The sequence below is a fragment of the Phocoena sinus genome, chromosome 8, assembly GCF_008692025.1.
Source record: "Phocoena sinus isolate mPhoSin1 chromosome 8, mPhoSin1.pri, whole genome shotgun sequence".
Lineage (NCBI taxonomy): Eukaryota > Metazoa > Chordata > Mammalia > Artiodactyla > Phocoenidae > Phocoena > Phocoena sinus.
The window spans coordinates 13,704,066-13,724,561 of NC_045770.1; the positions used below are offsets into that span (position 1 = coordinate 13,704,066).

General features: G+C 50.8%; 1 protein-coding gene across 2 annotated transcripts; it reads right to left on the reverse strand.

Moving 5' to 3' along the window:
- Positions 1–948: 948 nt before the first annotated feature.
- UPK2 (uroplakin 2) lies at positions 949–3,244 on the reverse strand. 2 transcript variants are annotated; one of them, XM_032640793.1, is made up of 5 exons: positions 3,120–3,244; positions 2,531–2,665; positions 2,205–2,343; positions 1,875–1,945; positions 949–1,471 (listed from the first exon to the last, which is right to left on the reverse strand). In XM_032640793.1, exons 1-5 carry the CDS (start codon positions 3,193–3,195, stop codon positions 1,335–1,337), a joined length of 558 nt encoding a protein of 185 aa, XP_032496684.1. In that variant the 5' UTR covers positions 3,196–3,244; the 3' UTR covers positions 949–1,334. The 2 variants fall into 2 exon arrangements, with proteins under 2 accessions (XP_032496684.1, XP_032496685.1); XM_032640794.1 differs by having other exon boundaries at positions 949–1,393; positions 3,120–3,224.
- Positions 3,245–20,496: the final 17,252 nt, after the last annotated feature.

Consider the following 20,496-nt stretch of genomic DNA (forward strand, 5'->3'; position numbering starts at 1 on the left):
AAGGTCACCTCAAAGATTTTGGTCTTTACCCTAAGAGCAAGGGAAAGATCCTTAGAAGGAATATATATTGGCGAGGACACAAGTGAATGAGGATGAGCCCTCCCCGTCTTTTCCCTCCATTACCCCGCAGTACCACTCTTGCCCCCTCCGGCAGGGTTCTTCCACCTCTGCTCTCTCCTCCTAGAGACTCTTTTGCCTATTTTCCACTCCCCTTGCCCCCAGTACCCTGTCCTTGGGTCTCACCCTAGTGGCCCTCTGTCTTTTCCTGGTCAGAGCCTCTCTTTCCCCCAGCGCTTCCCCTTGCCCTGCTGGTCCCCACAAAGGCCCTCAGGGCCCCACGTGATGCACCAGCCTCGGCCTCACCCCAACCCCAGGCCCCTGCTTGGGTGGCCTGCTCTGGAAGGTGCAAAACCCACAGCCCAGGTGTGAGTCTGAGAACCCTGACTCTTGGATTCTTTTTTATTTTTAATTAATTATTTATGGCTGTGTTGGGTCTTCGTTGCTGCTCACGGGCTTTCTCTAGTTGTGTCGAGCGGGGGCTACTCTTCATTGTGGTGCGTGGGCTTCTCATTGCAGTGGCTTCTCTTGTTGTGGAGCACGGGCTCTAGGCACACGGGCATCAGTAGTTGTGGCTCACAGGCTCAGTAGTTGTGGCTCGCGGGCCCAGTAGTTGTGGCTCACAGGCTTAGTGGCTCCGCGGCATGTGGGATCCTCCCGGACCAGGGCTCAAACCCGTGTCCCCTGCATTGGCAGGAAGATTCTTAACCACTGCACCACCAGGGAGGTCCCTGACTCTTGGATTCTTATCCCATCCACCCCTTCCTGCCTCCTGGGAAAAGCAGCTTTGGGGTTCCAGGGCAGAGAGAGGACTGGGAGCAGCTGCAGCCTGGACACAGATTCTGTAGGTTCACCCCAAAGTGGAGCACATTGAAGAGAAAAACACACAGCAACATGGCATCAGGTTTTATTGTAGGAACTAAATTCACTGAGGGAAGGAAAAATTCCCATCTGTCAGGGGTAGGGATTGGTTAAAGAGGTGAAGTGGGAGGAAAACCAATTCTGACACGAGTGGGATGAGGGGAATAATAGGGAGTGTTGGGCCAAGGTGAGGCCTTAGGGGACAAGGAGGGGGACAGAGGGAGGAAAGGGCTGCAGTGGAGAGGGGGCAGGGAGGGGAGTTGATGGCACCAGAGGAGCCAGAGCCTGGCACCTGTGGCCTGGGAGCAGGCAGTCTTTTCAGCAGAGGAGACAGGAGCAAAAGCAGAGCCCTGAGCCGGGGGAATGGACGGTGCCTTGGACTTCCTGGAGGAGCCTGCTGCCTGGTGCTGTCCTCCTCACTTTTGGGCGCCCAGTGCCAGGGCGATGATGAAGCCCAGAACCAGCAGGAACATGGCTACAGAGAGCAGCACCGTGATGACCACCATGCCCCCCGTCCGGGCCATTCCCAGCCCAATAGATTCTGCCTTCCTTCCTGTCAGAAGAGAGGAGGGAGGCCGTTGTGGTCAGGAGCGGCCCCCATCCTTCCCAAGGCTCCCAGCCTAGTCCCTCATCCATTCATCCAACCAGCCATCCCTTCACCCATTTATTCACCCAACCAACCAACGACTCGTTGGAGGGATCCAGACATCCATCAAAAACACATTTACGAAGCATCTCCTATGTCAGGCACTGAGGATACAGAAATTAATCAGACACAATCGCTACCCACAAAGTTTAGCGGTGTGGGCAGATGAGTCAACAGCCACTTAAAATGCCAAGGGCTCAGTGTGAAGATAGACGTAAGCAAAGGAGCTAAGGGAACACAGGGAGAGGCAGCTGCGGGATGGAGTGGGAGGGGCCTGGAAAGCCTTTGGAGGCCCTGAGATGTTACTTACGAGGAAGTGTGGACATTGGGACCTCTCTACTGGACTCAGTGGATGCCCCCTTCGTCACTACGTAGGAAATGCTTTTGTGGTGAGATTTGGGAGAGAGAGGAGAGAATCCTCAGTGAGTATCTGGGACTTAGGGTAAGAGGGAGCCCAGGCCTCCCCCTTCACAGCTATGCCTCCTGTTGTGCCCAGGAGAGGTGCATTCTTGACCCCTTTAGCTGTGTCCTCACTCTCCCCCATGCTGACCACCTCCCACAGCTAACACCAAAGTCAGGACCCAGCTTCTTTTCCTGTAGGCCCTCCCACAGATGCCCCAGGCCAGGGTCCGGTACTTACTAGTATTTGGTTCCTGGTACTAGGTTTGTCATCTGGTATGCACTGAGCCGGGTGACCGTGAAGCCAGACCCACTGTCCACCACGCTCACCAGCTCCCTGCGTCCGCGGCATGGAGGCACCACGAAGCTAGATTTCACCACTGGGCAGGAAATTGGGGGTGTGAGGCAGGGTCAAGTTTCTGGAGACCCCAAGGAGAAGGGCAGTATTTAGAGTATGGATGGCCCAAGAAGGGGGTCAATAGGAAGGAATGAGTGGGAGGAGGGATGCCGGGTGTCCTGGGAAGGGATCTCTGGGGACTAGGGTATGCCTGGGAGGGGGCAGCAGACCTTTGCTGTCATTGGCTCTCCGGACCATCAGTGTGGCATTGCCCCCTGTGAGGTGACAGGGGGGCAGGGCAACTAGCAGGCTTTCTGTCAGCGCTGGGGACAGCAGACCAGAGAGGCTTGAGATGTTGAAGTCGGCTGGGGGGCCAGGAGGGAATACAGGTGAGGGTCAATCCCCCTCTCATCAATAGATCTGCCCCCCACCCCTGGGGGTCCTCTCTGAGGATGAAGAGTCCTATTCTGCAGTCCGTTTGCAGAACACGAGTCTTTTGCCTGTGCGACCACCAGGTGGCAGGCTTGAGCTGCAGAAGCTAGGTGCTCCACCAAGCCGTTAGACCCTGGATGCCAGGAGGGGGCAGAGCCCAACCCCACCCATATCCATAGCCTTGGACTCTTCCCCACACCTCCCTGCCTCCTGGATCTGGGAGCAGGAGTGTGCCCTGGGCCCCAGTGACTGATGCCTGGTCACTGCCATCACCAGTCCCCCAACCCCAACTGGCCAGACCAGCCCTCTTTGAGAGCCCTGGAAGGCACAGTCCCTCCTCTCCAGACCCCTGAGCCCCTCCCCACCCCGGCCAGAGATGGCAGAAACCTGCAGCCCCGGGGGCCAGGACAGCCAGCAGAATCAGGATCAAGGACAAGGTCCGAACAGGCAGAGGAGATGCCATAGCTGGGAGCTGGGGTGGGTGCTGGCAGGCTGTGGCTTCCTAAGGAAAGTGAGGCCCTCCCCCGGGGGTGTCTGATTTTGTCCTGGGGGTGGGAGGGGCTAGAGGGGAATCCTGTCCAACCTGCCCCTTGGGCCCTACAGCCTCAGGGGAGGCCCCCAGACAGGTTTTTCAGGATGGGGAGCTAACCCTCAGGCCAAGAAGGGGGAGGCCCTGGCTGGATCTTGGTGGTTTAGTCACCTGCAGAGGGGCAGGGTAACTAAGGTGGGGGGAGGAAAACCCCCTTCTTCTGGGGCACCCACGTGTAATGGCATGAGTGTCCCTGCCTCACGTGCATCTGGAGCCCAGCCTGTAGAGGACCGTTCCCCTCAGGTGGTGCGGGGCTCTTCCTAGGAGGGCGACAAGTTCTGAGTTTGCCTTAGTGTGCAGGGAGAGGAGAATAACCCTGAGGGGCTCCTGAAAGGGCCTTGGTTGGGCAGGAATGGGAGAGAAGCTGAGAGAAACAGGCAGTAGGGGGTGGGGGCAGCAGAGCGAGGGGTTCCAGTTCTTGGCATCCACTGAGGCCCAGGCCCAGAGCTCTGGGAGAGGCAGAGGGGTATGGGTGCCGGGGAGCGCACAGGGCTTCCCATTCTTCTAGAGAGTGGGACCAAGGATGCCGGGGAGGACGTCCAGTGTTCGGAGAGGTGGGCACTGACCCACCTAGTGGGGGTGGGAGTGGGCACAGTCAGCCTTGGTCAGCAACCTTTGTGAATTGTTTGAGAGTAAAGAAGAGAGAGAGGGGCTTCCCTGGTGGCGCAGTGGTTAAGAATCCGCCTGCCAATGCAGGGGACACGGGTTCGAGCCCCGGTCCGGGAAGATCCCACATGCCGCGCAGCAACTAGGCCCATGCGCCACAACTACTGAGCCCGCGAGCCACAACTACTGAAGCCCGCATGCCTAGAGCCCATGCTCTGCAACAAGAGAAGCCACCGCACTGAGAAGCCCGCACACCACAACAAAGAATAGACCCTGCTCACTGCCACTAGAGAAAGCCCCACACAGCAATGAAGACCCAATGCGGCCAAAAATAAATAAAATAAATAAATTAAAAATAAATAAATAAGGGCTTCCCTGGTGGCGCAGTGGTTGAGAGTCCGCCTGCCGATGCAGGGGACGCGGGTTCGTGCCCCGGTCCGGTTCGTGCGGAGCGGCTGGGCCCGTGAGCCATGGCCGCTGAGCCTGCGCGTCCGGAGCCTGTGCTCCGCAACGGGAGAGGCCACAACAGTGAGAGGCCCGCGTACCGCAAAAAATAATAATAATAATAAATAAATAAATAAATAAATAAATAAAAAAGAAGAGAGACCTGGTAGGAGAAAATGAAAAAGAGACACAGCTTCTCTGATGGCACCATCCGTGTTAGAGACCATCAGTGTTAGAGAGACGTGAAGGAGGAATTGTGAGTGGAGAGAAGACAAGAGGAGAAGGCACCTACCCTGAGCCCCAGGCAGGGTCTTTGGTTGCTCCACACTTACCCTCACAGCCATCCTGGGTGGTAGATGTCATTGGCTACCTTTTGTGGATGTGGAAACTGAGACTCGGCAGTAGAACCACTTGTGGAACATGGAATACTTTGTCAGGAGAGGTCGTAGACCTCCTCAGAGAGTGTTATGTGTGTCTTTCTGCTCCAGGAGCCACTCTAGCTTCCCCAGTCCTGGAAGAGGGCCGGGGTCCCGGTAGGGAAGTAAGGGGCTGGTGGGGTTGTGTCCTTACCCCCACGGTGGGAAGGTAGACTCAAGGCCTGGGGTGTGAGCAGGTGGTGACAATAAAGATAGGACTCATGGACCCAAGCAGAGTAGGAGGGCCTCAGACCAGCGCTTCTCCAAATTTAATGTGCATATGAATCACCGCGGATCTTGTTAAGATGCAGTTTCTGATTCCGTGGGTCTGAGATGGAGCCTGAAATTCCGCACTTCTAACGAGCTTCCAGGTAACGTTGATTGATGCTAGTCTGGGAGACCCACACTTTGAGTCGCCAGATGCTCTGTATTGCCTCCCCCCTCCCACGCACACGCTCTGGATCCTGTGATGGAGATCAGGAGCAGGTGTTTTTCCCCAGTCTCCCAGGACAGGCTGCCTTTGGGTGAAGAACTAAATCCTGTTTTTCCTGCACCTTGGCTTTTGTCCCCTTTTAGATCAGATCTTATCACCGTTCTACAAACTGAAAGAGGATCTTTTGCACATTGAGAACTTTGGAGAGCGGGAACAGACTAAATGGTGGAATTCCAGGGGTGAAGGATCTTCTTAGTACTCTTCAAATCCCATCACCAACTGGGAGGATGTTTACACTTGGGCTTGGAAGAGACTCCTTCCCATTTCAGTCACAAACCAGGAGGAGAAAGGAGAAGAGGTTGGGTTTATTGCAGAGTGCGTCGTGTAGGGTCCACTCCTAAGCCCCCATCCCCATCTGAAATTATGAGGGGGATGGAGTTGGGTAGGGGAGGGCAGAGCTCTGACCAGATTTTAAAAGGATAAGAGGGGCCTGTGCCTTTAAACCCTCCTTTCTCCCTCCAATCCCCCCCCTTCCCCACCCCTGGCCCTCCCCAGGTTTCTGGAGGAGCTGAGAGTTGCGTCTTCTCCCTGCCCTGCCGAGCTGCTCACTGGCTGCTCTGGAGGCTGTGCTTTGCGGTTTCCATGGAAACCATTAGTTGCTAAGCAACTGGAGCATCATCTGTGCTGAGCTCTCGCATCTAATTATCCCATCATAGCAGCCGAGAAGGGTTTGGGGAGCTGAGAGAAGGGGGAGCTCAAGCGCAGGAGCAAGAGGATAACTCTTTTAGCAGAGCAGATTCATTGACAACGCTGAAGTCATTTAAAGCCACAGCACCCTCTTCCTCTGGAGGATTTCCTCATGGCTTGGAGAAAGGGAACCAGGGCCACAAATGCCTGGAGTCTCTCTCTTGGACCCACTCTTTCTAGGCTGTCTCCCCCTTGGATTCTTGATTCTCAACTCATTCAAGTTCCCTCCCCTGCCTCCTTCCTTCCAAATCCCCTAGTCAAGACAACAAACATTTATTAAATACCAGTTATGTCCCTGGAACTGTGCTAGGCACCAGGGATATGAAGGTAAGATAAAATTTTGCCCTCAAGGAGCTCCTGATCTCTCTATTCTGCCACAAAGATTAGCTCCTAAAACAGAACTATTCTTTCTAAACTGTGGTTCTTCCTTTCTTTCTTCCTTCCTTCCTTCCTTCTTTCTTTTTAAATTGAACTGTGGTAGTTTTGCAACCAAAAGAGCTCAGATCAGAACTCAGGTCTGTCTGATATACTTAATGGTTCTCCTTCCCTGATGCCACTCTTCTGCTTCCCAGTCAATTAGAAGAACATGTCCCCTTGGTTCCATGGGCATGTCAACTTCTGATGGGGACTACTGTCCTCCTGTTGAGGAGTGATACCATATGACTTTAGGTGAGTTACTTTGAACCTTAATTTTCTCACCTGTAAAACGGGAAGACTCATTCTTTCCCATCTATCTAGTAAGATATGACAGGTGTAAATATGCTCTAAAATAAAGGTGCAGAAGGAATGTTGAGATCATTGTCAGAATCTGTAGGAGCAGACTGGGGGAAACCTTGGCGACTTGGACCTGGGGGTAAGATGCAGTGCTCACCAAATGTTGTTCTGGTGGGAAATGTCAGAGCCTCTATCCTTGAAATACTAGGCTGGAAAAAGCTGTGAGAGTAAGAAAATCTCAGTTGTTCAGTGATGGAAGACAACTGGATGCTTCTTTATTTTTTTCTAATGTTGCCTATGATACAACCACTTGCCTCAAATCTTCCAGTTTTCTGACCTTGGCCGAGTTACCTACCTAACTTCTCTGAGCTGCAGTTTCCTCTTCTGTAGAAAGGGTATAAAGTCTGTCTCACCAGGATACTATGACTATCGCTCAAGCTAATTTATTTAAGAGTGCCTAGCACAGTATCTAGTTCAATTAATATTAATTTAAGTAATTTATCTTATCCTCTCCTTTTTATTAACCCTTGGTGCAGATGAAGACTAGAGGCTCAGAGGCAATAAATAATGTTCCCAAGGTTACAGAGTGAGCAAGAAATGAGGTGGGTTAGAATTCAGAATGTGTTTTCCAACCATGTCATTGAAGCAAAGGGAGATGGTTGGGCAGGAAAGGTAGTCTGAGAGGGGAGAGTGACTGAGAGGTGGACAAGCTGTTCCTTGGATACCACAAATGCCACAGGGGTACTAGGCATGCAGGAACTGCCTTCTCACACACTTATTCATTCAGTAAACATTTGTTGAATAACTCCTCTATGGTGGGTGCTATGCTAGGTGATGAGATACAGAGATAACAAGACATAATTCCTGTTCTCAAGTTGCTGAATTTTGGAGAGTTGCAGAGTTAGCCTTCCTAAGTGGGATATTCCAAATATCCCTAAGTGGGATATTCCAAAAAGAGGGAACAGCACATGAAAAGGCTCAGAAGTGAATTATCCTGACACCTCCTGGGAACTGTGAACCATACATCTTGGCTAGAAAGAAGTATTAAAGGATGGACATGGTGAGAGCACTAGCTACTTGGTTGGGTCACCAATGGCTTTGTATGCTATGCTAAGGAGCTTGGTTTTTATGCTGAAGAAAACAGAAAGCCTTTGAGGTGCTTTACTTGCTTAAAGATCATTCTAGAAACAGTGTGGAGAATGAATTGGCAGTGGGTAAAAGACTGGTACGTTGTGTCAGCGTTGGTCTATGTGGCCAATAGAATATGACGGAAGTGATGGTAGGTCACTTCTGAGAGTAGGTCCTAAAAGACATTGCATCTTCCTCCTTGCTCTCATGGATTGCTCACCCTGGAGGGCATGGGAGCACCTCCATGGGGAGGTCCACGTGGCAAGGGATTGAGGCCTCCTGCCAAGACCCAGAGAGGAATTGAGGCCTCCAACCGACAGCCAGTGAATGAGCGAGCTTGGAGACAGAGCCCGCAGCTCCAGTCAGTCCTTCAGATGACAGTGGCCCAGGTTGGCATCTTCACTGCAACTTCATGAGACACCCGGCTAAGTCTTTCCCAGATTCCTGATTCTCAGAATAAATGTTTGCTTTTATAAGCCACTAAATTTGGGGATAGGCTGTTATGCAGTAATAGATAAATAATACCAATATCTTGGGCAAGTTAGATGAAAATGACATTTGCTCCAGCACAGCGGGGAGGTCTGGGATGAAGAGAGGGAAGGCAGGCGATGGTTAAAATCATAAATGTAGAAAAGAGTCCTTGAAGAGAGTAGTGGAAGGGAAGGACAAGACAACCAAGGACAGGATTCTGGGAAACACAGTGTCTAGAGGACAGATGGAGGGCAAGGAGCTGATGAAGGAGGAATGAGCATTAGGAGGAGAACCAGTAGAAAGTGGATGGAAGGTTTTGCAAAGGAGGTGTCAAACGGTATGAAGGTCAGGATTGAAGGCAAGGACTGATAAATGTCCCTGAGCCTAGCATCTTGAGGGGTGTGTGTGTCCTTCAGAGCAGGTTTCTGCAGGTGAGGGGGGCAGAAGCCAGACTGTGAGAGTCCAGGGATAAGTGGGAGGCAGGAGAGTTAGAACTGTGTAGACTGCTCTTTGAAGAAGCTTGGCTGGGAAGCGAAGGAGACATAACTGGAGGGAATTGGGGGTACAGAAAAGTCTCACCTGTTTTGTTTCAAAGTTAAAGATACAGGAGAGAGGGAGGTATAATTTATGGGGAGGCTCCTGGAGGAGGGAGAAGATGGGACTCAGATCAGAGGTGGAGGCATTAGCCTTTGGCCGTAGGAATGACACTTTCCAGATAGAGAAGAATGGGGGCAATGGTGCAGAGAAATCTTATACTTTGCGTGGGGGAGGGGTTGTGTTGGGAAAGGTTGGGGGATGAGAGAAGTAAGTTAAGGGAGCTCCCTCCTGAATGTCTCTGCTTTCCCTGGGAAGTAGGATACTCAGTGGCGAGAAGGGTTTGGGGCCTAGCTGTTGTGGGAGAGGAAGACACAGCTACAAACAGCCCTGAGGAAGGCTGTGTTTGGAGGTGACAGCCCAGCTCAGCGTGAGGACTACTGGTCTTCAGGGGCACGGACTGTATTAGTTAGGGTTCTCCAGAGAAACAGCACCAACAGGATGTGTATATATAGACAGATTTATTTTAAGGAATTGGCTCATGCAATTGTGGAGGCTTGGCAAATCCAAAATCTGATGGGGGAGGCCGGCAGGCTGGAGACTCAGGAAAAGAGTTGCAGTTTTTGAGTCCAAAGGCAGTCTGTTGGCTGAATTCCTTCCTTCTCATGGGGAGAGGGTAGAGGTCATCTTTGTTCCATTAGGGCCTTCAACTGATTGGATGAGACCCACCCATATTATGGGGTAATATGCTTTACTCAAAATCTGCTGATTTAAATGTTAATCTCATCCAAAAAACACCTTCACAGAAACATCCAGAATAAAGTTTGACCAGATATCTGGACAACATGGCCCAGTCAGGTTGACACATAAAATTAACCATCCTACTGACCTTGACATTTTGGGAACTGTTCAAATTACTCAACAGCTAGAGCATAGAAATGATAAAACTGTCACATTGTACTGACTCAGGGTTTCCAAGGTAGGGAAAGTTGAGGGTATTGACAAGATTCAAGGGATGGAGAATAAGATCTAGGCTAGTTTTGAGAAGGAGTGATAGATGTGACAGGAAAGAGGACTGAGCGAGCGGGTGTTCAATGAGGTCAAGGTAGAGCAAAGGTGCGGGAGAGGTAGAGGAGCAGGAGTGGGGGCCATCTAGGTGGCTGCTAAGGAGACAAAGCCAAGATCCTCACTGCAGCTGGATGGGATCAAAATGTTGCTGGGAATTCCCTGGCGGTCCAGTGGTTAGGACTTGGCACTTTCACTGCGGAGGGCCTGGGTTCATTCCCTGGTCGGGGAACTAAGATCCCACAAGCCTCGCAGTGTAGCCAAAAAAAAAAAAAAAAAAAGTTGTGAGGCCGGCAGGGGCTGAAGACCCCAGTGTCTCCAGGGTCCAGGCAGATAACAAAAGTAGTAAAGCAAGGTGAGTGAGACTGGGCCAACTAGAAAGACTGTAGCAGCCCGAGTTCCATCTACCGGGCCACCCCATGCAGCTCTGGAAGAGTTGCCTTGTGGAAGGTGGGGACCTAGTATGGCCACGCCTCCTCGCTTTTTCACGAGAAGCCACAAATCTGAATTTTTTGGTAAAATGATCTTATTTTCAAATTTTAAACTAAATATATATTAGGAAAATGCACTTTGTGAACCAAACAATATACATCTTCGAGGCCAGCTTTGCCCTCGGATCCCCAGGTGTGTCATCTGGGACACGGTGTTGGAAGGATATTTGAGGCTGAGGGCATAGAGGCTGGAGGGTGTGGAAGCAGCAAGGGGTTCAGCACAGCCAGGACCCTGGGCAGGAGGGTTTGCTGTGGAAGGGGTGGGGTACAGAAGTGAAGGAGTAATCACCCTGTGATTTCCACAGACAGGAGGAATCTCCAACAGGGTTTGAGTAGGGAAGTCGCATAATTCAATCTAGTTGTAGAAAAACTACTGAAAGGGTAGGTGGAGCTTTGATTGCGGGGTAATTAAGCCTCTCCTTAGGCTGAAGGAGAACTAATCCGTACAAGAAATAATGATGGCCCGAATTAATTTATTCAATAAATGTTTATTAAATGCCTTTGCATCAGTCACTGTGCTAAGTGCTGGACATTGATGTGAATGAGACATTGTTCTCCCTGAAATTATGGTTCAGTGGGAGATACTGAAGAGGCCACTACTCATTGCATCAGGATTTTAGTAGAAGATGTAATAATAACAGCTGTTATTTACTGAGTGCTTACAACATGCCAGATGCTGTGCTAAATCCTTTATGTATATTTTCTTGCTTGATCCTCATGACAGCCTCTGTGATGTGAGTACTGTTATTATTGTCCTCATTTTATTAATGAGGAAACTAAGATCAGACTCGCCAAAGAGGCTCCTCACAGAAGTGGCAACTTACATGGGCTTGGGTAGTCCCGAAGGGCTTCCTGGAGGAAGTGGTGAATAAGTGAAGACCTGAAGTTTGAGTAGGAGTTAGCAGTGTGAAGGCAGGGGGGTGGGGGTGGGGGTGGGGGTGGAGAGGGGAAATTGTTTTAGGCTGTAAGGGACCAAGATTAGAGAACGGGCCCATAGGAAGGTTAGAGTGGATTTTGAGGGAGTCACTGGAGAAGTAGCTGGGACCAGATGAAAAGTCTTGTAAGCCCCTTTAAGCACTTAAATTTTTATCCTAAGGCTAAAAGGAAGCCCTTGAAGGGTTTTAAACTGGAGAGTGTTGTGATCAAATTTGTATCTTATAAAGATGGTTTTTGCTGCAATGCAGAGATTGTGCTGGGTGAACAGCTGGGAGGTATTTTGGATGTCTCTGACATGCTGTTGAGATAAGATTCCAGGCAAAAGATGATAGAAGAGGAGATTTGGGGGTGATGGTTTGGCTGGGAGGGCTGTGGAGGGGGGTGGAGAGCAGAGTTAAGGGTGCGTCCTGACTAGGGCAGCTGGGTGGATGATGGCACTGTCACTAGCTGGGCATGAGTGGGGGTGGGAGGAGCAGATTTGTGGGAAGGGGATGGAGATCACTGAACTTGCTGAGCTGAGGTGCCTGGAGGACACCCAGGTGGAGGTGTATGGAGGGTGGTCGGATGCCTGATCTGGAGCTCAGGGAGGTTGTCAGCTAGGTGTGACAGCTGCAGCCTTGGAGAGAAGTACAAGCCAAGTAAGAAGACAAGGTCAAGAACAGAGCCTGGGGAACAGCAACACTATGGGCAGAGGAAAAGAGGAGCCTGCAAAGGAGAATGAGAATCTTCCCTAAAAGAAAAAAAAGCGCCAGGAGGGAGTGGTGTCCCAGGTACCCAAAGAAGAATACTTTCAGTTTGTTCCATAGCAAACTGGTGCTCAGGGAATAAAGAGCCATGACGCGTACTCCTTGGATGTGGCAAGTAGGAGTCATGGAGATTGCTTCAGACTGGGGGAACAGGTGACTGAGTGGGACTGGGCTGGCAAGAGGGTGTTGAAGGCCTGCATGTCCGGGTGTAGTTGGGCCTGGGATTCGGTGAAGGGGTGGGAGACCGGACAGCCTGGGGAGGGCAGGTGTGAAGGCGGAGGACAAGGAAGATGCTCTTCTTCTCACCCCCGGGCAGTTCCTTAGACCCTCTTGGGTCCGGAGCCTATGACAGGAACAGGGAAGGAGGGTCAGGAGGGGTGTCCTGGATGTTGGTGGCATGTGGAGGAGATGGTGTGAACTGAAGCGGTAGAAGTGAGCTGATCTGGATCAGCCTTCCCTTCAGGCCTGAGGAGGAAGGAGCTCTATCCTCTGATCCCTCTCTACAGGGGTGTGGGGCAGGGACCTGGGATCTCCAGCTTGGTGACAAGGGACGTTTTGCCCCTCTTGGGGCCAGCCATCTCTTACACACACATGGACTTCCTGGTTAGGGAGTGGCTCAAGTCAGTCCCCAGAGAGAACGGGGAGCTGTTTCAAAGTAACCAGGTAGCCACTAGGAGGAACAGCAAGGTATGATGGAAGGGCACCAGCATCCTCTCGAATCTCATTGCACCCTCGTGGCGGGGAGGGGTGGTCGTCTTGGCATAAATGCCCAGGCCATAGCCCCAACCTCTGCCTTCTCCCACCTCCCCAGGTCCCGTTTAATGATGCATCAGGTATGGTGCGCTTTGCAAAACTGTTATTTGTATAGAAGCCTTAGGGAGAGGGAGGGAAGCCACGCCCTCCTCTTCCCCCCTCCAGCCACTTTACTTGCAGAGAAGAGACCTGCAGTCAAATACCAACCCCGGGTCCCTCTGGCTCACTAGCTCAGAGACTTGCAAACCGAGAGCTGCGGGTTCCCCAGCTCCCCACGTGGCCGCGCTGTGTCTCGCAGCATCTCCCGGAAATGGCCTGGCCTCTGAGCTTCCCACACTCCCACGGTCCTCTCCACCTCAGCCCTTCCTCCCCACTCCCCCAGCCCTGAGCTCAGAGCACGCCTTCACCTCCCACTTAGCCCAGAGTCTGGCCGCTGTGGCGTTTTTGCCTCAAGTCTCCCCAACTCTCTGTATCTCTCAGAATAGAATGAGAACCTCAAACTCGTCCATCCCCCGAAGCCCCCCGCCTGCCCCGACCTGTTCCGAGGGCACAGGAAAAAGCCGGGGAATGGGACACAGGCTCTGCCAGGTAGGCAGAGGGCTAGGAGGAAAGGAAACAGCTTTGGAGCAGATGGGCCTGGCTGCACCCCACTCTGGCTGTTGCTCACCAGCTTGGGACCTTGATCTCAGTTTCCTGCCTGTCAATGGAGGCGATAAACCTACCTCTGAGGGCCGTGCTGAGGACGAAATGAAACAAGTCCTGAGATGCCCAACACAGTGTTTGGCACATAGTAGGTGTTTAAAACAAGTTCCCTCCCCTGTCTTCACTTCGGGGCTCTGATGAAGAGGTAGAATGAAAGAAATTAGGGTCGATGGAGAGAGCTCTCCCAGAGTCAAGGAGGCACACTGGGGTGGGAGTACAGCTCTGCTTCACCCAGGGTGAGGGGAGGAGAGGGAGTGCCAGAGCCCTAGGCCCTCCAGTGCTTCTGTCCTCACTGCACTCCTTGGATTGGCCTTGGGACACCCCTGGGAAAGGCATTCCTTGTGGGTGAAGGAGGTCTGGTGGGGAGGACCTGGGGTGGGGGCACTGCCTCTGGGTCTTGAGCAACACCCCTCCCCGCTCCCCCAACTCATAATCCGATTTATATTCCTACTCCCTCCTCTGGACCCGTCACCATGGCAACAGTTTTCTCAGTTGCACTTCATCAGTTTCTCGGCAAATCTTTTTTTCTTCCCTGTCCATCTCTCTTTTTCTCCTCTATCAGTCTGCCTTTCTCCATACCCATGGTGCTCACCTTTCCTACTCAACTTCTCTGTTTCTCTCTTGCACTCCCTTTGTCCCTGCCTGCTTCTGTTCAAAGCTCTCTTTCTACACCTTCCCCCCTCATCTCTCCTTTCTGAAGTCCAAGATCGTAGCAACAAGCTAGAGTCTATTGGCTGGACAAGAGCTTGAGTTCCTTCTCACGTCAGGGCAGAAAAGTGGAGAGTCATGGAGGGACACAGTTTGGGCCCCAGTGGGCTCTGCACAGAGGTCAGTGATGCGAGAGTGGATTTAAGGTCTGGTCTATCTATTCCACTCTGATCAGGAAGCAGGGAATGGGGGGCAGAGAGGGAAAGCAGGATTGGGCAGTTTCTTCTCTAGTCCCAAGTCAGAATCAGCATGGCTAGGCTTCCCTGGTGGCGCAGTGGTTAAGAATCTGCCTGCCAATGCAGGGGACATGGGTTCAAGCCCTGGTCTGGGAAGATCCCACATGCCGCGGAGCAACTAAGCCCCTGCGCCACAACTACTGAGCCTGCGCTCTAGATCCCGTGAGCCACAACTACTGAGCCCACGTGCCACAACTACTGAAGCCCGCATGCCTAGAGCCCATGCTCCACAACAAGAGAAGCCACCACAATGAGAAGCCTGCGCACCTCAATGAAGAGTAGCCCCTGCTCACTGCAACTAGAGAAAGCCAGTGCGCAGCAACGAAGACCTAACACAGCCAAAATAAATAAATAAAATAAATAATTTTTTTTAAAAAAAAAGAAGAAGAAGGATCAGCATGGCTCCGGGGGGTCCTGCATGGCACTGTCCTTGGTTCACTCCCCAACTCATCATGGGGATGCCTACCATCCTGCCTACTTCAACAACTCTAAACATGAACCCATCTTCCGCAAAGCATCACCCCTCTTTACAGTACTTCCCTGTCACTACCCAGGGTAAAAACCTCAGTGCCACCTGCGACTCCTCTCTCTCTGTCATTCTCCATATGTAGCTAGAGTCCAAGGGGTATCAATTCTTCTTTTGAAGAGGAGAATATGCTTTTATCCCTTTGCCCTTTCATCTATACCACCTGAGACTGAGTGCCCAGCAAGTCATTCGAGGCTCACACTATAGTCCCATCCTCACCTGGGCCTCCTAGAAAGGTAGTCTCCTCTAAGAAAACAAACCCATCTGAAACATGATTTTCTTCTCACCCTCTTTTTCTACTTGATTTATTGAGCACCCATTATGTATTAGGCTCTTCATATATGTCATCTCATTTAATTTTCACAGTAATCTATGAAGTAGGTATTACCCCATTTTACAGGAGAAGGAATTGATGCTAGAGTGGTTAAAGTAAGTTGTCCAAGTTCTACAACTAGTAAGCAATAGAGCTAGGACTCAAGTCCAGATCTGTGGAGTTCCACAGTTAGTGCTTTGTTTTATTTTGTTGCTATACTAGTCTGCTTCCATGTGACTCTTCTACTCAAAAACATTCTGGTTCTGCGCCTTCTGACTTTCTTATTCTTCCACTAGGCTTTTGAGGTTCATTATGATCTGACCCATTCCACCGACAACACCATGTATCTTGCTACTTCTCAATATGCCATGGATTGGTATCAACCGGGAACATTCGTGTGCTTTAGGGTTTGCCCTCATCTCTGTCCTCTTAAATATTTCTGTTAATAGTGTATATGAAAATATAGTATCACATTTCACAGATATAAGCCTGGAGGGTTAGTAAACACTTTGAAAGACAGGGTAAGGATCCAAAAATCAGCTCCATGTATATAGAATGGTAGGAAAACCTAAGAAGATGAAATGGTCAGAGATCTGTGTAAGAGCTCAGCAACACACACAGACTAGACATGTCTTAGAAGCAGTTCAGGTAAAATAGAATTGGGGTATTAGTAAGTTCAGTCTGAGTCATCAGCATACCATGGTTGCCAAAAGTTCATCCAATTTTAAGCCATATTACTAGAGATACAGTTTTTGGAATAAAGGAGAGGATTGATAGTCCTGCTTTACTCTAAGTTGGCCACTTGTCTTCGTGGGCATAACTTTAGTGAACGGGGAATGTTTAGGCTAGAGAAGAGGAGAAGAGTCTGGAGTCATTAAAGCCCAGGTATGTGAAGGGCCAGGAGGTAGTTTATGGACTAACGAGTAGAGACCACAAGGAGATAAAATTCAGCTCCAAGGAAGGAAAAACAGATGTTCGTAAATGGAATGAGTTGCCCTGGGAGGTAGGAAGCTCCCCATTACTGGAGGTGTTTGTAAAGATGTTGAAACACTGCTTGCCAGGGATGTTATCAGAGCGTTGAGCATCAGAAAGAATTGGAACTAGGTAGTTGGTCTTTGAGACCCCTTCCCGCCAAGATCGATGACTTCTCCTGTTTCTGCTCCATCTGCGCCCCTCACTGGGGCCTCTGCGCTCCCCTGTCCCTGAGGTCAGTTTCCTGTTTCTCTTCCAGGTCTGCCTGAGGATGCAACCTGCACTGGGTGCATCAGCTCCACATCTTTTAATGATTTAGCATCTTTTATTGTTCTTTAATTGTCCCCATTTTATAAGCTCCTTGAGGGCAGGTGCCTTTATTATCTGTTACAGGATTAAAAACTTACTAACCACTGACTGTTCGCAGCCTTCCTCTGCCTTGCCTCCCCTCAGCCCCAAGATAATTTTATCCCTCACCTGTTGTTGGAAATCTTGTCGTGGCCTGCTCAGTTCCAGGGCTTTCGTAACATGAAACTGGGAGAACAAGAGGTGAGAGATAAGACCTAGAGGCCGGAGACAAGTAACGTTATTTTTGTGTTAGGGAGAATCTGGGTAATGGGTGAAGGAAAAAAGAAAATAATGAAACATAAGAGGCTAAGCTAATCTTTGTAATAAGGAGAAGATGGTGGGCAAAGAGAGACAGAAAAGCTTTCTTGACTACAGAGAACAGAGAGAGGCAGAGAGAGGGGCTGATTTAGCGTTCGCAGAGAGCGATTTAACTGTTGCAAGGTGCAGCAGAATAGAAGAGGAAAGGGAATTTGAATAAGATGTGCTGAGGGTTAAGAATTGGATCACTTTCAAGAGATACAAGTAAAAATTAGGATTCCTTTTCAAAATTACTTTTGACATTTGGGCTGTGGGACCCCAGAATATATTCAGGTTATACATCCTGTAACTTTCATAGGACCCAGCATGGTATCAGGGTGAAGGAACCCCAAGCAGTACCCAGTCCTTGCAGATAGAGCAGACATGGTCCTGAGGCTGTGGAATCCTGCAAAAAGGCAGAAACGTTAAGCTTACTCCCTTACTTCAGAGTTTGAGCTTTTAAAAACACTTCCTAATCTGGGATTTCAAGTTACAAATGCCCCAGGAGTTAGAATCGGTTACGGGTCTTGACAGATGGAGAAAATGAAGCCCAGGGAAGTTAATCAGCTTGCTCAAAGTCACAGAGCAGGTTTTAGGCCTGGTTGGGACTGGGAATATGCCTGGCCCAAGGCTCTGTCCACAATCCAGGGATGCCTTTTTAGGTTGAGCCAGAGACCTACGTGCATGTAAATAAGGTCATGGAAGGAGAGGAAAGGGGGGCTGGGAGACTGGGGGTTCTGAGCACCCCTCCCTCTGTTCAGAGCCCTGCACCAGGCTCTGGGGGACATCCAGATAAGAAGGCCAAGCCTGCCTTCCCAGATCTTATGGCCTCACAGGGAAATGAGCCAGACGCAGGAAGAAGTCCAATGGAAATTTGGAAGCGAGTGCTGCAGTGGTGTCGTGGAAAGTGTCTGGACTGGGAATTAGGAGACCTGGCACCTCTTCCAGCCATCACTCACCAGCCGTGTGATTTTAGGCCAGTCCTTTCACCACTCTGTGCCTCAGTTTCCTTACCTCTGAACATTCCATCTCTTCAAAATAAAAGCTTTATAGTGCTACATACAAGAGCAAGTTAAGGAAGTTGCATTAATATATTCTGGGGGTGCTGTCCCCCAATGCTCTCCTCTCCCAGCAAAATCTCAGAAAGGCTTTTGCCTTCAGTTGACGGCAAGAATTAAATGTTCCCAGGACTCAGAACTGGCAGGCAACCCAGGCACTGAGGAGTAGGAGGTGACTTGTGTGGCCTTCTCCAGGCCCTGCCTCTGACAGCCTCTCAGGGGCTTATGAACTCTGCCTTCCATCCCCAAGCCAACCAGAGCCACGTGATTGTTTTCCTCTCAACCAACCAAGCCTTCTATTTAATTGCTATCCTCTTGATAAAAAAGAGCCTGGAGATAAGCTCATCCAACCCCCTTGTTCTTTGAAGAAACTAAGGCCCAGAGATGAGGCTGACTAGGCCAAGGTCACATACTCTTGGCCAGTCTCCTTTCTTTTTTTCTTTTTAAACAACGTTTTTATTTATTTATTTATTTATTTATTTTGGCTGTGCTGGGTCTTAGCTGCGGCATACAGGATGTTCGTTGCGGCATGCGGACTTCTTAGTTGTGGCATGCATGTGGGATCTAGTTCCCTGATCAGGGATTGAACCCAGGCGCCCTGCATTGGGAGCGCAGAGTCTTACCCACTGGACCACCAGGGAAGTCCCCAGTCTCCTTTCTTTGGAGACTTGGAGAACTTATTAGATATGGATTGTTTGGGAATGCAGACTTAGCGATCTCTTGTAACATCTGGTGAGACCCCTTGCTGGAATCCTGTTCTATACTTAGACCTCCAGTTAGATGTACTGTCTGCCTGGACAGAACCACACCTTAGGCTGGAATGTCTCAGCTCAGATGGTGCTCGCTGCAGGAAACTTTCCCAGACTCCCAAGTCCCAGATAGATGTCTCTCCAAAGTGCTCTGCAAGCCTTCGTGACACTGAATTGAATCCGCCTGTTCATGTGTCTATCCCCAACTAGAGTGAGGTCAAGTGACTTCTGTGAAGTCAAGAACTACGTCTGTCTCATTCACCAACATATACCTATCATCTAGTCCAGTGCCTGGTACGTAGTAGGTCCTCAATAGATATTTTTTTAGTGAATAAGTGGGTGAGGTTGGTCAGAGAAGGATTCTTGGAGGAGTCAAGGAATCCAAGGACAGGATTGTTCTTGCTTGGGTGAGCTGCTTATGCGAAAGGAAGCCTTAGATAGAAGATAATTGGAAATGGGGAGAGGGAAGGAAGTGAGGCAACTGGGAAAAAAGAGAAAGGAACCCTTGAAGGTCATGGCCTTCGCTAACCTGGGAAGGCTTCTGGGTAGAGGGGAGGAAGGGTCTCAGCCCTGCCTGGGATAGGAGGAAATGGTTGTGAGCACCTAGAATCTCTCAAGAGACCCTATTTATGGGGGAGAAACTCAGAAGGCAGCTTGGCTAGAGGGGAGGGAAACTGATGGGGGACCGGGTAGCTGGTAGGAGCGTTGAAGCCTGGCTAGAGGTTTGCATTTGCTGCTGGGGTCTGGAGGGAATGGGAGTTCTGGGAAGCCTGGACACAGAGAGAAAAGAAGGTGAGGGGCAGCTTCCTTCTATTGCTCCCCTTCATTCGGTTGAGACCCTGGCAGGATAGAGCCTATATCTTCTATTCCTCCTCCAGGTGTCTGGGCACCTGGGACCCACAAGTAGGGTCCCTAGGACAAAGATCTGGAAGTGACTGTGGCAGCCTGATAAGTGGGGATGGCATGGTAGGGATTGTGGGAGCTCCACCAGCCTCCCCATAGGATTCTCTTTCTCTCCAAAGGTGCTATTCCTGCAGGAGTACTCTAGCTGCCTCCAAAGTTTTTCTTTCACCAATCCCCACCTGAGCGTAGCTTTTGCCAGAGACTGCTAAGCCAGATCTAACCACCAGGGGGCAAAAGAGCAGTCCTGTGGTCGGCGTCCCTCCACTTCCCCACCAGTACACCTGAAGGCCAAGATGGGCGGTGCCTCACCTGGCTCTCACAGGGAGCCTGGGAGCTCCGTTAACCCCTTCCTGCCTAGACTGAGGTACTGCCCTCAGGCATAGTCTTTCACGGCCGAACGGGGGGCAAATCTGATGGTGGAGGAAGTGCTGCCTAGGAGAGGGGCTAGGGTGGAAGTGAAGTCAGGGTTTCCGGCTACTCGGGCCCTTGTCGTAGCTGGAGCTGGGGGAGGCTAGCATTCTCTGCCTTGGTTGCGTAGCTACCCCCACAGATGTGTGAAGGAGCCCCCTGGAGGCCAAAGAGGCCCGGGCTGCGGTCACCTGCGCGGGCCTCCCAGGCGGGATGCGGAGGAGAATGCAGAAGCAGCCACAGAACCCAGGTTTCCGGGTTCCCTGCATCCTTCTATCTGTCAGGGCTCTTTGCAGCAACTAGTGGGGGTGGTAGCAGGAGGGTGGCCAAAGGGTGGAGGAAGAGGCACAGAGGGTTGGGGTGACAGGGGAGGGTATACAGTTAAGATGTGGCAGGAGAGCGGACTGGATTACGCAGCTCTCAGGTGCCGGGTTTTGTGTGTCGTTCTTCGAGCACCAGGCAGCCTTCTAG